The sequence below is a fragment of the Solanum stenotomum genome, chromosome 11 (genome assembly GCF_019186545.1).
Source record: "Solanum stenotomum isolate F172 chromosome 11, ASM1918654v1, whole genome shotgun sequence".
NCBI classification, from domain to species: domain Eukaryota; kingdom Viridiplantae; phylum Streptophyta; class Magnoliopsida; order Solanales; family Solanaceae; genus Solanum; species Solanum stenotomum.
The window spans coordinates 1,472,497-1,485,423 of NC_064292.1; the positions used below are offsets into that span (position 1 = coordinate 1,472,497).

Sequence of the window (12,927 nt, forward strand, 5' to 3'; positions counted from 1 at the left end):
CAAGATGGACGGTGTGAATTATGATTCGATCCAAATATTTAATCTCGTCGTGGAGATGCTCAGTTGACTTAAAATGAAAACACAAGACAGATGAATTGTGAACATTTATTAAAACAAATAGTTGACTACACTAGCTTTAGATTAAAAGCAAATTGCAGAAAATTAAAGGAGATAATATTCTTATATTGATTCTCCAAGTCTACACTCAATTCCCTGAGGTCACAATAATTATGGTTGAGTACAAATTAGAGTTATACATATATTAATTATGTTGATTTTGATATATGAGTATATATTATATCACTGCAGAGGCATATTCAGGGGAGTCACCGGGTTCACGTGAACCCATGCTCCCCTCCCGAGATCATATATAGTAGTGTTATATATAAGAATTAATTTTGGACGTATAATATTAAAATTTTAACGTTTTCAGTAGTAAAAATCTAAATGTCAAACCGATCAAATTTATATCTTAGATCAACCTTTTTGTAATAATGCACCCATCATTAAAAAATCCTAAATACACCTCATTTTATATGATTTTAATAGTCTTATGTTCTAATGGAGCATAATCTAAGGATTGGAGTTTAATTAATTTCGATAATCATGATCCTTTAGCAAATTAGTGTTACTTTTTATATCTAGCAAGGGTTCATCTGAACCTCCTTTGTTAGAAAATTATATGGTATATATAGTCAAAATTAGATTTATGTATTTTTAGCAAATGTTGAATTTTTCTTGGCTTCTTTGTGTGGTTGCTCTTTTTGACTCCCTCTGTTTCATATTACTTGACCTTTGTTGACCTACAAACCCTTGAATAAAGGTTAAATTAGAGGTTTATTTTACTAAACTAATCTTATTAATAATATATTGAAACTCTAAATTTGACTATACTACTATTTTATATAATTACAACATTAAGGGTGTTATGGGAAAAAATAATAAAACTCTCTTGATTTATAAAAATGGACAAGTAAACTGAAACACTTATTTTTAATATATTTTTAATATAGGAGTCAAAGTAAAATGAAATGAAGGTGTATAATACTTCTTGAAAAACTATTAGAAGTATCATATTTTATAATAACTTTATTTTATTTGCAATGACCATGATAGTGATAATATAACAACCAAAATATTTTTTTCATACAAAAGATAATATCTAAACATATTAGTACAAAGTTTGACTTTACTTGGATACAACAATTATATTATTGTCGTTCTATCCTAGCTTTAGTGGATAGAGTTACCTGGTATTTGTTGCAGGTGGAAGGTGACATATATCTCGTGAAATTAGTTGAGGTGTGCGAAAACTGACCTGAACACCACGATCATCAAATTTTCTTTTAGAAACTTCCAACAAGGGAAGTATGAGGACTATTAGTATGAAAGTATCAAATATATAGTTGAATGGTTGAACCATGTATACTAGGTAAAAGTTTGAACATTTCTAAAACACTTTCAAATTTGACAAAAAACAAATATTGATGACTTATTCCATCTTCTTAACTAGTCAATTCCCTCTCTATAAATACTCAAACATTGTGCATTAACCAATATCTAAGTTCTTTGGTTGATTGACTTGTCTGTCGTTTCTTGAAATCTCTTCTGATTCAAAATCGTTGTGTAACGTGTATCGTTCTGTATCAATCAAAAAATGCTTCTTAACATGGCTTTACTCCACTTGATGATACTAATATGTAGCTTGTTTTCAGTTTCGTCGTTACAATTCACAGCAAAATCCATTGCTAATGCTACTACCATAACCAAACCTGGCTGTGATAGCAAATGTGGGAGCTTAACTGTTCCATTTCCTTTTGGTATTGGTAACGGAACAGGCTGCTCGATTGATCCTTCATTCGATATCACTTGCAACGTTTCGTTCAATCCTCCAAAGGCTTTTCTTTCTGGCAAAGATATTGAAGTGGTTGATCTCCTAGATGAGCATATACTTGTTAAGAACAATGTTGGGAGCAGGTGTTATGATCAATCAGGGGCGTTGATCAATGATGACTCGATAAACTTTAGCTTGGGATCGACGTCTTTCTCCTTCTCTGATCTCAATAGTTTGATGGTAACTGGCTGCGATGACTTAGCTATCATTCTCGGCTATGAAGGGAGGAACTTTACTAGTGGATGCATTTCTCTGTGCACGAAAAAAGAGGATATAATTGATGGATATTGCTCGGGAATTGGATGTTGCCAGACTTCAATCCCAACAGGTTTGAAGAGTTTTGTGAGTCTAACAAGGAGTTTGAATAACCATACAAATGTGTCTTCTTTTAACCCTTGTGGCTACGTGTTTCTTGGTGAGCCTGATAAGTTCATTTTCAAGAGCTCGGATTTGTCAAATTCGAGTTTCAGGAACAAGGTTATAGAGGAAGTCCCTGTGGTGATTGATTGGGTTATTGGCAATGGTAGTTGCACTGTGGCTAAGAAATCAGCAGATTATGCTTGTGGAGAAAATAGTGTTTGTGTAGATTCTAAGACAGGCCTCGGAGGTTATCGTTGCAACTGCAAACCGGGATACCAGGGGAACCCTTATATCAGTCCAGGTTGCATCGGTAAGACTGAATGCATATTTTGAACTTTTTGTGTTCGAGTTTGAAATTGTTGTGCTTGTTTAGTTAAGGTTTGAGCCAAAGTTACTGTGTTCGAATGGTGTTATATGTGTTGGTTAGTGTTGCATTTGAGACGAGGATCTATCAGAAACAATGTCTTTACCTTCTGATGTTTGATTAATTGACAGATATAAATGAATGCGAGAACGAGAATCCTTGTGATGGGATATGCAATAACTTTCCTGGAGGCTACAGCTGCACTTGTCCACATGGTCAGATTGGTGATGGCAAAAAGGACGGCCACGGTTGTATCCCTAAGAACTCTAAGTCACCTATCCTTCAACTCTCACTCGGTACGTCTACTCTGTGTGTCCAGTCAAACACCTTCATATAAAATGAAAACGGTTAAGAGTATACTAAACTTGCACTTTCATTGCAGGTTTGTGCTTTGGTTTTCTGGCTTTGGTCATCAGTGCAACTTGGATATACTTAGGCATCAAAAGAAGACGACTCATAAGACTCAGGGAAACGTTTTTTCAGAAAAATGGTGGATTGATGCTCACGCAGAAACTCCGATCAAATGAGGGTGGTATACAGTATGCAGCTAAGATCTTTACAGCAGCAGAACTCGAGAAATCAACCAACAACTATGCTGAAGATCGTATCCTAGGCCGAGGTGGTTATGGTACCGTTTACAAAGGTGTCCTTCCAGACAAACGTGTAGTTGCAATTAAAAAGTCTAGAACAATGGACGTCAGCCAAATAGAATTGTTCATCAATGAAGTGATCATTCTTTCAGAAGTCAATCATCGAAACGTGGTGAAACTCTTGGGGTGTTGTTTGGAGTCTGAAGTGCCTCTACTAGTCTATGAATACATTTCCAAAGGTACACTCTATTACCATATTCATGATGGTGGAGATCAAACGCGTTGGTTTTCATGGGAAAATCGATTAAGAATAGCATCTGAAGCTGCTGGTGCACTCGCGTATCTTCATTCTGCAGCTTCTACACCTGTAATTCATCGAGATGTGAAGTCTACAAACATTCTACTCGATGAGAATTACACTGCAAAAATATCAGATTTCGGGGCTTCTAGATTAGTGTCATTGGATCAAACTCAAGTGACTACATTGGTTCAAGGAACTTTAGGTTACTTAGATCCTGAATACTTCCACACAAGTCAATTGACAGAAAAGAGTGACGTTTATAGTTTTGGAGTCGTTCTTGCAGAGCTCTTAACAGGGCGAATGCCACTAGATACTACAGCATCCGAACAAGAGAGAAATCTAGCTGCATTTTTCGTTAGGTCTATTAAGGAAAACCGATTGTTTCAAGTACTTGAGACACGTGTGCTACGAGAAGGAAGTTTTGAGCAATGTCAAGGTGTTGCTGAGCTCGCGAAGAGATGTTTAAGGTTAACGAGTGAAGAAAGGCCTACGATGAAAGAAGTAGCCATGGAGCTAGAAGGACTAAGGAAGTTCACGAAACATCCATGGTCTAAAACTCAACAATGTCAAGATGAGGAGAGTCTTGGACTAATAACAGAACAAACGTTGGACCTTTACGCAATCAATATGAACACAAACTTCATGTCTAACGGAGAATTCTCCGGACAACAGAGCTTGGATAGTCGGATGATGTTACAAATTCACAGTCCCCGGTGATCGATTACTTGTGAAAAGTCTGCAATTTTGTGTTCTAACTTGTATGTTGCAGAATGTAGAGTTTCCTTTTAACTAAATGTGTCAAAATTCATTCATGAAAATATGATCCGTCAAATCCGTCAAAGTTTGGACTGGTCATTGGTTCGTTTGTTTACTAGCTCAATTCATTTTAACGCATTAAAAAACTGTGCTGATATGTTGCAGAATATAGTTCCCTTTTGTATTTTGTAGTTGACATTTTAACCAATATAATACCACATTTCTTGAATTTTGAACATTTGGCATAGTTGAAATTTATGTATAATTTTACTTTTGACATTATTAAAAGTAAATAAGAAAATTAAATCATACTATTTTTACTGATAATTTTTATGGATATAATATACAAATTTCATCAATCGTGACAATTGACGACAAAGATGTGGATGTCACCTCACCAATTTTCAAATAGCTATTTCTAGAAGATATATTTTATGTTAATGATGCTGATTAAACATGAAAGATAAAAATAAAATTTGAAACACTATTTAAAAAATCAATTTAAGAATTTTGTTTAGGTCATTATATTAATATATCATCCACATACCCCCACCCCCACTCTCTTCAAATAATAGAAGAAGGAATGAATTTTTTTAATCATTCAATATATGATTTCATATTGAATCCAACTAAAATTGAATTTGCGCCGAAAAGACATTGAGAAGTAAAACAATCTCTAATACAAATAATATTGTATTTAAGAAAATTCGAATTCAAGAGATTAGATTAAAAATTAAAAATATTTACCACTTCACCATGATCCCTCGTTGCTAGATGAAAGAATGATTCAATCTTCCATCATTTCATAGCCAACCCCCCACCCCCTCCTTCCCTCGCCCCCATATACACCCCTCTCAAATCCACCATTAAAAAAATCTCAAATTTCCTTCTTTCATTTGTACACACTCATCAAGATTCAATACAAATGTCTTCTTCAAAATTTGAACCAAATGATGACATACTTGATTTTGTAATCAAGAAAGCAAATGGACTAAAAGGCCTAGTAGACACAAACCTTGAAATTATCCCAAATCAATGCATTCAACCAAAAGAACATAGACTAGACATGTCCCAAATTGATAATCAAGAATCAATCCCAACAATTGATTTATCAAATTTTGATGATTTAAATGTTGAAAAGTCAATTCAAGAAGCAGCAAGCAAGTGGGGTTTCTTCCAAATCATCAATCATGGGATCCCAATTGAAATTCTTGAAGATTTGAAGGATGCTGCACACAAATTCTTTGAATTGCCAGCTGAAGAAAAAGTTAAGTATCATAAAGAAAAACTTAGTCCTGGTGAATCTGTGTTTATGTTTTGGAATGCTATTGGTGAGAAAGATGAGAAAGTTTTGGAGTGGAGGGATAGTATAAAACATGGTTGTAATCCACAAAATGATAGCAATCTTTGGCCTCCTCAAACAAGGTAACGTTTTGGGGTTTTCTACTCTGTGTAATCAATAGGTCACGGTTTTTCAAGTAGTATTACTTTTTGGGAGGTGCTTGCATTTCTAAACTATCACCAACTATTTATCAAAACATATTTAAAAACTAACTAGACTAAGTGGTTGAATACAAAATTATCTCAAGATTTTATAATGGTGTTTATAACTTAAATCAAAAGTATATCGCATATGTAGGAGAAAAGTTATCTTTTATACGATTACATATCTAGTATAATCTCACAAGTAGAGTATAGAGAGGGTAGGATATACACAGATTTTACCTCTGTCTTAGCAGCATAAGGAGGTTGTTATTTTATAGACTCTCGAAACATTCTTAGTGAAATTCTTAACTTTGACATTGAATCTTGAACGTTTTTAGAGAAAAATTTGACCTTCCCATTAAACTTTGAATGCTCTTGATAAAATTCCTGAGTTTGTTATTGATTTATAGGAACCAAGTTTTGGAGTATCAAAAGTGGGCTAAACCACTTGCTAAAAAATTGCTTGAGGTGCTATTGAAGGGTCTCAATGTCAATGAAATTGACGAATCTTTAGAACCTCTCTTGATGGGAACTATGTCTATAAACATCAACTACTATCCACCATGCCCAAATCCAAGTATCGCCATTGGTTTTCGTAGACACTGCGACATGGGCTGCATAACTTTGCTCCTCCAGGACGACACGGGAGGCCTATATATCCGAGGGACTAAAGGCAACTGGATTCACGTAAATCCTATCAAAGGTGCCTTAGCAGTTAATATAGGTGACTCATTGCAGATCATGAGCAATGATCGATACAAGAGTATCGAGCATTGTGTAGCAGTTGATTCGAGCAGGGCTCGAATATCTGTACCGCTATTAGTGAATCCTAGTTTTGATAGTGTCATTGGTTCATTCCCACAAATGCTAAAAGATGAAGAAAAACCAGTGTACAAACATATTTTGTTCTCTGATTATTGGGATCATTGCTTCATTAAGAGGCCTTCTGGTAAAGCATCACTAGATTTTGCAAAAATTTGATGCTTTAATTTTCAAATTTCTTGTATGCTAATGTTTTTGTATTATAAATCTGTTATTGTAATGACGATAACTGTTATTTTATGTAACTTGCAATTTGGTGTGATCTTGTCCGTTATTTATTTATTTTTTCTTTATCTTGCCCTTTCTTATTTTAAGAACAATGTTGGGAGTAAGTGTTATGATCAAGCAGGGGCATTGATCAATGATGACTCGATAAACTTTAGCTTGGGATCGACGTCTTTCTCCTTCTCTGATCTCAATAGTTAGATGGTACTTGGCTGCGATGACTCAGCTCTCTATGAAGGGAGGAACTTTACTAGTGGATGCATTTCACTATGCGCGAAAAAAGAGGATATAATTGAAGGATATTGCTCAGGAATTGGATGTTGCCAGACTTCAATCCCAACAGGTTTGAAGAGTTTTGTGAGTCTAACAAGGAGTTTGAATAACCATACAAATGTGTCTTCTTTTAACCCTTGTGGCTACGTGTTTCTTGGTGAGCCTGATAAGTTCATTTTCAAGAGCTCGGATTTGTCAAATTCGAGTTTCAGGAACAAGGTTATAGAGGAAGTCCCTGTGGTGATTGATTGGGTTATTGGCAATGGTAGTTGCACTGTGGCTAAGAAATCAGCAGATTATGCTTGTGGAGAAAATAGTGTTTGTGTAGATTCTAAGACAGGCCTCGGAGGTTATCGTTGCAACTGCAAACCGGGATACCAGGGGAACCCTTATATCAGTCCAGGTTGCATCGGTAAGACTGAATGCATATTTTGAACTTTTTGTGTTCGAGTTTGAAATTGTTGTGCTTGTTTAGTAAGGTTTGAGCCAAAGTTACTGTGTTCGAATGGTGTTATATGTGTTGGTTAGTGTTGCATTTGAGCCGAGGATCTATCAGAAACAATGTCTTTACCTTCTGATGTTTGATTAATTGACAGATATAAATGAATGCGAGAACGAGAATCCTTGTGATGGGATATGCAATAACTTTCCTGGAGGCTACAGCTGCACTTGTCCACATGGTCAGATTGGTGATGGCAAAAAGGACGGCCACGGTTGTATCCCTAAGAACTCTAAGTCACCTATCCTTCAACTCTCACTCGGTACGTCTACTCTGTGTGTCCAGTCAAACACCTTCATATAAAATGAAAACGGTTAAGAGTATACTAAACTTGCACTTTCATTGCAGGTTTGTGCTTTGGTTTTCTGGCTTTGGTCATCAGTGCAACTTGGATATACTTAGGCATCAAAAGAAGACGACTCATAAGACTCAGGGAAACGTTTTTTCAGAAAAATGGTGGATTGATGCTCACGCAGAAACTCCGATCAAATGAGGGTGGTATACAGTATGCAGCTAAGATCTTTACAGCAGCAGAACTCGAGAAATCAACCAACAACTATGCTGAAGATCGTATCCTAGGCCGAGGTGGTTATGGTACCGTTTACAAAGGTGTCCTTCCAGACAAACGTGTAGTTGCAATTAAAAAGTCTAGAACAATGGACGTCAGCCAAATAGAATTGTTCATCAATGAAGTGATCATTCTTTCAGAAGTCAATCATCGAAACGTGGTGAAACTCTTGGGGTGTTGTTTGGAGTCTGAAGTGCCTCTACTAGTCTATGAATACATTTCCAAAGGTACACTCTATTACCATATTCATGATGGTGGAGATCAAACGCGTTGGTTTTCATGGGAAAATCGATTAAGAATAGCATCTGAAGCTGCTGGTGCACTCGCGTATCTTCATTCTGCAGCTTCTACACCTGTAATTCATCGAGATGTGAAGTCTACAAACATTCTACTCGATGAGAATTACACTGCAAAAATATCAGATTTCGGGGCTTCTAGATTAGTGTCATTGGATCAAACTCAAGTGACTACATTGGTTCAAGGAACTTTAGGTTACTTAGATCCTGAATACTTCCACACAAGTCAATTGACAGAAAAGAGTGACGTTTATAGTTTTGGAGTCGTTCTTGCAGAGCTCTTAACAGGGCGAATGCCACTAGATACTACAGCATCCGAACAAGAGAGAAATCTAGCTGCATTTTTCGTTAGGTCTATTAAGGAAAACCGATTGTTTCAAGTACTTGAGACACGTGTGCTACGAGAAGGAAGTTTTGAGCAATGTCAAGGTGTTGCTGAGCTCGCGAAGAGATGTTTAAGGTTAACGAGTGAAGAAAGGCCTACGATGAAAGAAGTAGCCATGGAGCTAGAAGGACTAAGGAAGTTCACAAAACATCCATGGTCTAAAACTCAACAATGTCAAGATGAGGAGAGTCTTGGACTAATAACAGAACAAACATTGGACCTTTACGCGATCAATATGAACGCGAACATCATGTCTAACGGAGAATTTTCAGGACAACAGAGCTTGGATAGTCGGATGATGTTACAAATTCATAGTCCCCGGTGATCGATTACTTGTGTATAACCTGCATTTGTGTGTCCTAACTTGTATGTTGCAGAATGTAGTTCATGAAAATATGATTCGTCAAATCCGTCCAATTTTGGCCTAGTCATTGGTTCTAGTAATACGATTCATCAAATTCGTCCAAGTTTGGCCTAGTCCTTGGTTCGTTTATTTACTAGCTCAACTCATTTCAACTCATTAAAAGACTAGGCTGATATGTTGCAGAATGTAGTTCCCCTTATTATTTTGTTGTTTACAATCTAACTTGTATAAATTAGTGTATAATTCCACATTTCTTGAATTTTGAGCATTTGGCATAGTTGAATTTTTTTTTGTATAATTTAACTTTTGACATTATCAAACACATTTATTTAGAGAGAGGCAAATTAATAGGCGAATTTTCTAGCAAATGAAGGATATTAAACATTTGGATTTTTATCTTCTAATAGATTTAAGTGATAGTGCTTTTAAAAGAAATTTTTTTTGTATAATTTAACTTTTGACATTATCAAACACAATTATTTAGAGAGAGGCAAATTAATAGGCGAATTTTCTAGCAAATGAAGGACACCAAACATTTGGATTTTTATCTTCTAATAGATTTAAGTGATAGTGTTCTACCAAAAAAAAAAAAAGGAAAAAGTGATAGTGCTTTTAAAAGAATTTTTTTTTGTATAATTTAACGTTTTGACATTATCAAACACATTTATTTAGAGAGAGGCAAATTAATAGACGAGTTTTCTAGCAAATGAAGGACAGTAAACATTTGGATTTTTATCTTCTAATAGATTTAAATGATAGTGCTATTAAAAGACTTTTTAAAGCTTTTTCCTATTGAGTAAAAAAAAAAAATCCATACCTTGTCCCCATCAAATTTATAGCTATAAAAGTTATACTATGAAAAGGAAATAAGAAAATTAAATTATACTATTTTTACTGATAATTTTTATGGATATAATATACAAAATTCATCATTCATAACAACCGACAAAAAAGTTTTGGATGTTATCTACAAACCACAATTCATCCATATGGACATCAAGAAGCCACCTCACCAATTTCCAAATAGCTATTTTATGATAATGATATTTGATTAAACATATTTATTTGAATCATCAAATAAAAAATCAATTCAAGAATTTTGTTTAGGTCACTAATATATCATCCACATACCCACTCCACTCCCTTCATATAATAGAAGAAGGAATGATTTTTTTAATCATTCGATATTTGATATTCATATTGAGTCCAATTAAAATTGAATTTGCATCGAAAAGTCTTATATTGAGAAGTAAAACAATCTCTAATAAATACAATATTGTATTCAGGAAATTTCGAATACAAGACATTTGATAAAAAATGAAAAATATTTACCACTTCACCATAATTCTTCATTGCTAGATGAAAGAATGATTCAATCTTCCATCATTTCATAGCCAACCCCCTTCTGCCCCACCCTCCCTTGAAATAATAGAAGAAGGAATGATTGTTTTGATCATCGGAGGTTCGATATTCGTATTGAGTTCAATGAAATTTGAATTCACACCAAAAAGTCTCATATTAAGAGGTAAAATATTTTTTTAACAAAGTCAATTCTGTATTCAGAAAATTTGAATCCAAAACATCTGATTAAAGATGAAAAAGTATTTACCACTTCATAATAATCCATCGATGCTAAAGTAATGATTCAATCTTTCATCATTTCATAGTCCACTCCCCTTCTTTCCTCCCCCCATACACACCCCTCTCAAACACACCACTAAAAAACCCCACAAATTTATTTCTTTCATTAGTACACACTCGTCAAGATTCAACACAAATGCCTTCATCAAAATTTGAACCAAATGATGACATACTTGATTTTGTAATCAAGAAAGCAAATGGACTAAAAGGCCTAGTAGACACAAGCCTTGAAAATATCCCAAATCAATGTATTCAACCAAAAGAACAAAGACTAAAAAAATCTCAAATTGACAATCAAGAATCAATCCCAACAATTGATTTATCATATTTTGATGATTTAAGTGTTGAAAAATCAATTCAAGAAGCCGCAAGCAAGTGGGGTTTCTTCCAAATCATCAATCATGGCATCCCAATTGAAGTTCTTGATGATTTAAAGGAAGCAGGACACAAATTCTTTGAATTGCCAGCTGAAGAAAAAGTTAAGTATAATAAAGAGAGCTATAGTGCTGGTGAATCTGTATTGATGTTTTGGAGTGCTATTGGTGAGAAAGATGAAAAAATTTTGGAGTGGAGGGATGGTATAAGACATGGTTGTAATCCACAAAATGATAGCAATCTTTGGCCACCTCAAACAAGGTAACTTTTTGGGATTTTCTGCTCCATGTAATTTATAGGTCACGAGTTTCCAAGTATTACTTTTGCGAGTTTCATATCTTTTACTATAAGGTGTTTGTGTTTCTAAACTATCACCAACTATTTATCAAAACACATTTCAAAACTGACTAGATCAAGTGTTTGAATACAGTGCATCACAACTTAATTTGCCCACAAAATTTTGTCCAAATAGAAAAGTAATTTTGAGGTGTGTTTCGATAATTAGTTGATTGTAGTCCATATAGGAAAGGAAACTCGTGAAAACGTGATACTTCATATGTGTTTTTTTTTATCATTATCTCAAGATTTTTTTTACAAAGGTGTATATATATCTTTTTTACGATTACATATCCACTATAATCTCACAAGGAGAGTATGGAGAGGATAGGATATACGTAGACTTTACCTCTGTCTTTGTTACATAAAGAGGTTGTTTTTATATACTCTCGAAACATTCTTAGTGAAATTTCTAACTTTGACATTGAATCTTGAACATTATTATCAAAATTATTAACCTTGCCATTAAATCTTGAACACTCTTAGTGAAATTTTTTACTTTAATACTGATTTATAGGAACCAAGTCTTGGAGTATCAAAAGTGGGCTACACCACTTGCTAAAAAATTGCTTGAGGTGCTATTGAAGGGTCTTAATGTCAATGAAATTGATGAATCTTTAGAACCTCTCTTGATGGGAACTATGGCTATCAACATAAACTACTATCCACCATGCCCAAATCCAAGTATCACCATTGGTTTTCGTAGACACTGTGACATGTCCTGCATAACTTTGCTCCTCCAGGATGACACAGGAGGCCTATATGTCCAAGGGACTAAAGGAGATAACTGGATCCACGTAAATCCTATCAAAGGTGCCTTGGCGGTTAACATAGGTAACTCGTTGCAGATCATGAGCAACGATCGATACAAGAGTATCGAGCATTGTGTAGCAGTTGATTCTAGCAGGGCTCGAATATCTGTACCGCTATTTGTGAATCCTAGCCCTGACAGTATCATTGGTCCATTCCCACAAATGTTGAAAGATGGAGAAAAATCAGTGTACAAACATGTTTTGTTCTCTGATTATTGGGATGATTACTTCAGTAAGAGGCCTTCTGGTAAAGCATCACTAGATTTTGCTAAAATTTGATGTTTTAATTTACAAATTTCTTTGTTATGTAATGACAAAAAGTATTTCTTTATGTAACCAGTGAGTTGGTGTGGTTGTATTGTTATCTTTATTTTGTTCTAATGATTTCATAATCTTATTTTGCCCTTTATCCTACTTTTTGTTTATAATAACTTTACCCCATATTTTTTTTCAATGTAATAATGTCAGGGGTAGACCCACATGTTGAACCCACTCGGTTGGAAAATTTATTATTTATATAAGGAGAATTAATGTTAAATTAGTATAATTATATATTTAAACCCACAATGAACAAAGTGTGG

The 12,927-nt window shown here is 34.7% G+C and overlaps 3 protein-coding genes across 5 annotated transcripts; all 3 read left to right on the top strand.

Moving 5' to 3' along the window:
* Window positions 1-1,634: 1,634 nt before the first annotated feature.
* LOC125845130 (wall-associated receptor kinase 3-like) lies at window positions 1,635-9,465 on the top strand. 3 transcript variants are annotated; one of them, XM_049524548.1, is made up of 3 exons: window positions 1,635-2,564; window positions 2,750-2,914; window positions 7,918-9,465. In XM_049524548.1, exons 1-3 carry the CDS (start codon window positions 1,658-1,660, stop codon window positions 9,141-9,143), a joined length of 2,298 nt encoding a protein of 765 aa, XP_049380505.1. In that variant the 5' UTR covers window positions 1,635-1,657; the 3' UTR covers window positions 9,144-9,465. The 3 variants fall into 3 exon arrangements, with proteins under 3 accessions (XP_049380505.1, XP_049380506.1, XP_049380507.1); XM_049524549.1 differs by lacking the exon at window positions 2,750-2,914 and adding an exon at window positions 7,667-7,831; XM_049524550.1 differs by lacking the exon at window positions 7,918-9,465 and adding an exon at window positions 3,001-4,226.
* LOC125845137 (bi-functional coumaroyl CoA and feruloyl CoA ortho-hydroxylase F6H2-2-1-like) lies at window positions 5,088-6,817 on the top strand. The gene is made up of 2 exons (XM_049524568.1): window positions 5,088-5,690; window positions 6,161-6,817. The coding sequence occupies exons 1-2, from the start codon at window positions 5,191-5,193 to the stop codon at window positions 6,729-6,731; spliced, it is 1,071 nt and encodes a 356-aa protein (XP_049380525.1). The 5' UTR covers window positions 5,088-5,190; the 3' UTR covers window positions 6,732-6,817.
* Window positions 9,466-10,883: 1,418 nt separating the features above from the next.
* LOC125845134 (bi-functional coumaroyl CoA and feruloyl CoA ortho-hydroxylase F6H2-2-1-like) lies at window positions 10,884-12,753 on the top strand. The gene is made up of 2 exons (XM_049524564.1): window positions 10,884-11,459; window positions 12,052-12,753. The coding sequence occupies exons 1-2, from the start codon at window positions 10,960-10,962 to the stop codon at window positions 12,623-12,625; spliced, it is 1,074 nt and encodes a 357-aa protein (XP_049380521.1). The 5' UTR covers window positions 10,884-10,959; the 3' UTR covers window positions 12,626-12,753.
* Window positions 12,754-12,927: the final 174 nt, after the last annotated feature.

Excerpts from the sequence above, each read along its gene's own strand:
- LOC125845130 (XM_049524548.1), top strand. The coding sequence starts at position 1,658 with ATGCTTCTTAACATGGCTTTACTCCACTTGATGATACTAATATGTAGC. Across the intron at positions 2,565-2,749 it reads TATCAGTCCAGGTTGCATCG|ATATAAATGAATGCGAGAAC; the intron begins GTAAGACTGAAT and ends ATTAATTGACAG. Across the intron at positions 2,915-7,917 it reads TATCCTTCAACTCTCACTCG|GTTTGTGCTTTGGTTTTCTG; the intron begins GTACGTCTACTC and ends CTTTCATTGCAG.
- LOC125845137 (XM_049524568.1), top strand. The coding sequence starts at position 5,191 with ATGTCTTCTTCAAAATTTGAACCAAATGATGACATACTTGATTTTGTA. Across the intron at positions 5,691-6,160 it reads CTTTGGCCTCCTCAAACAAG|GAACCAAGTTTTGGAGTATC; the intron begins GTAACGTTTTGG and ends ATTGATTTATAG.
- LOC125845134 (XM_049524564.1), top strand. The coding sequence starts at position 10,960 with ATGCCTTCATCAAAATTTGAACCAAATGATGACATACTTGATTTTGTA. Across the intron at positions 11,460-12,051 it reads CTTTGGCCACCTCAAACAAG|GAACCAAGTCTTGGAGTATC; the intron begins GTAACTTTTTGG and ends ACTGATTTATAG.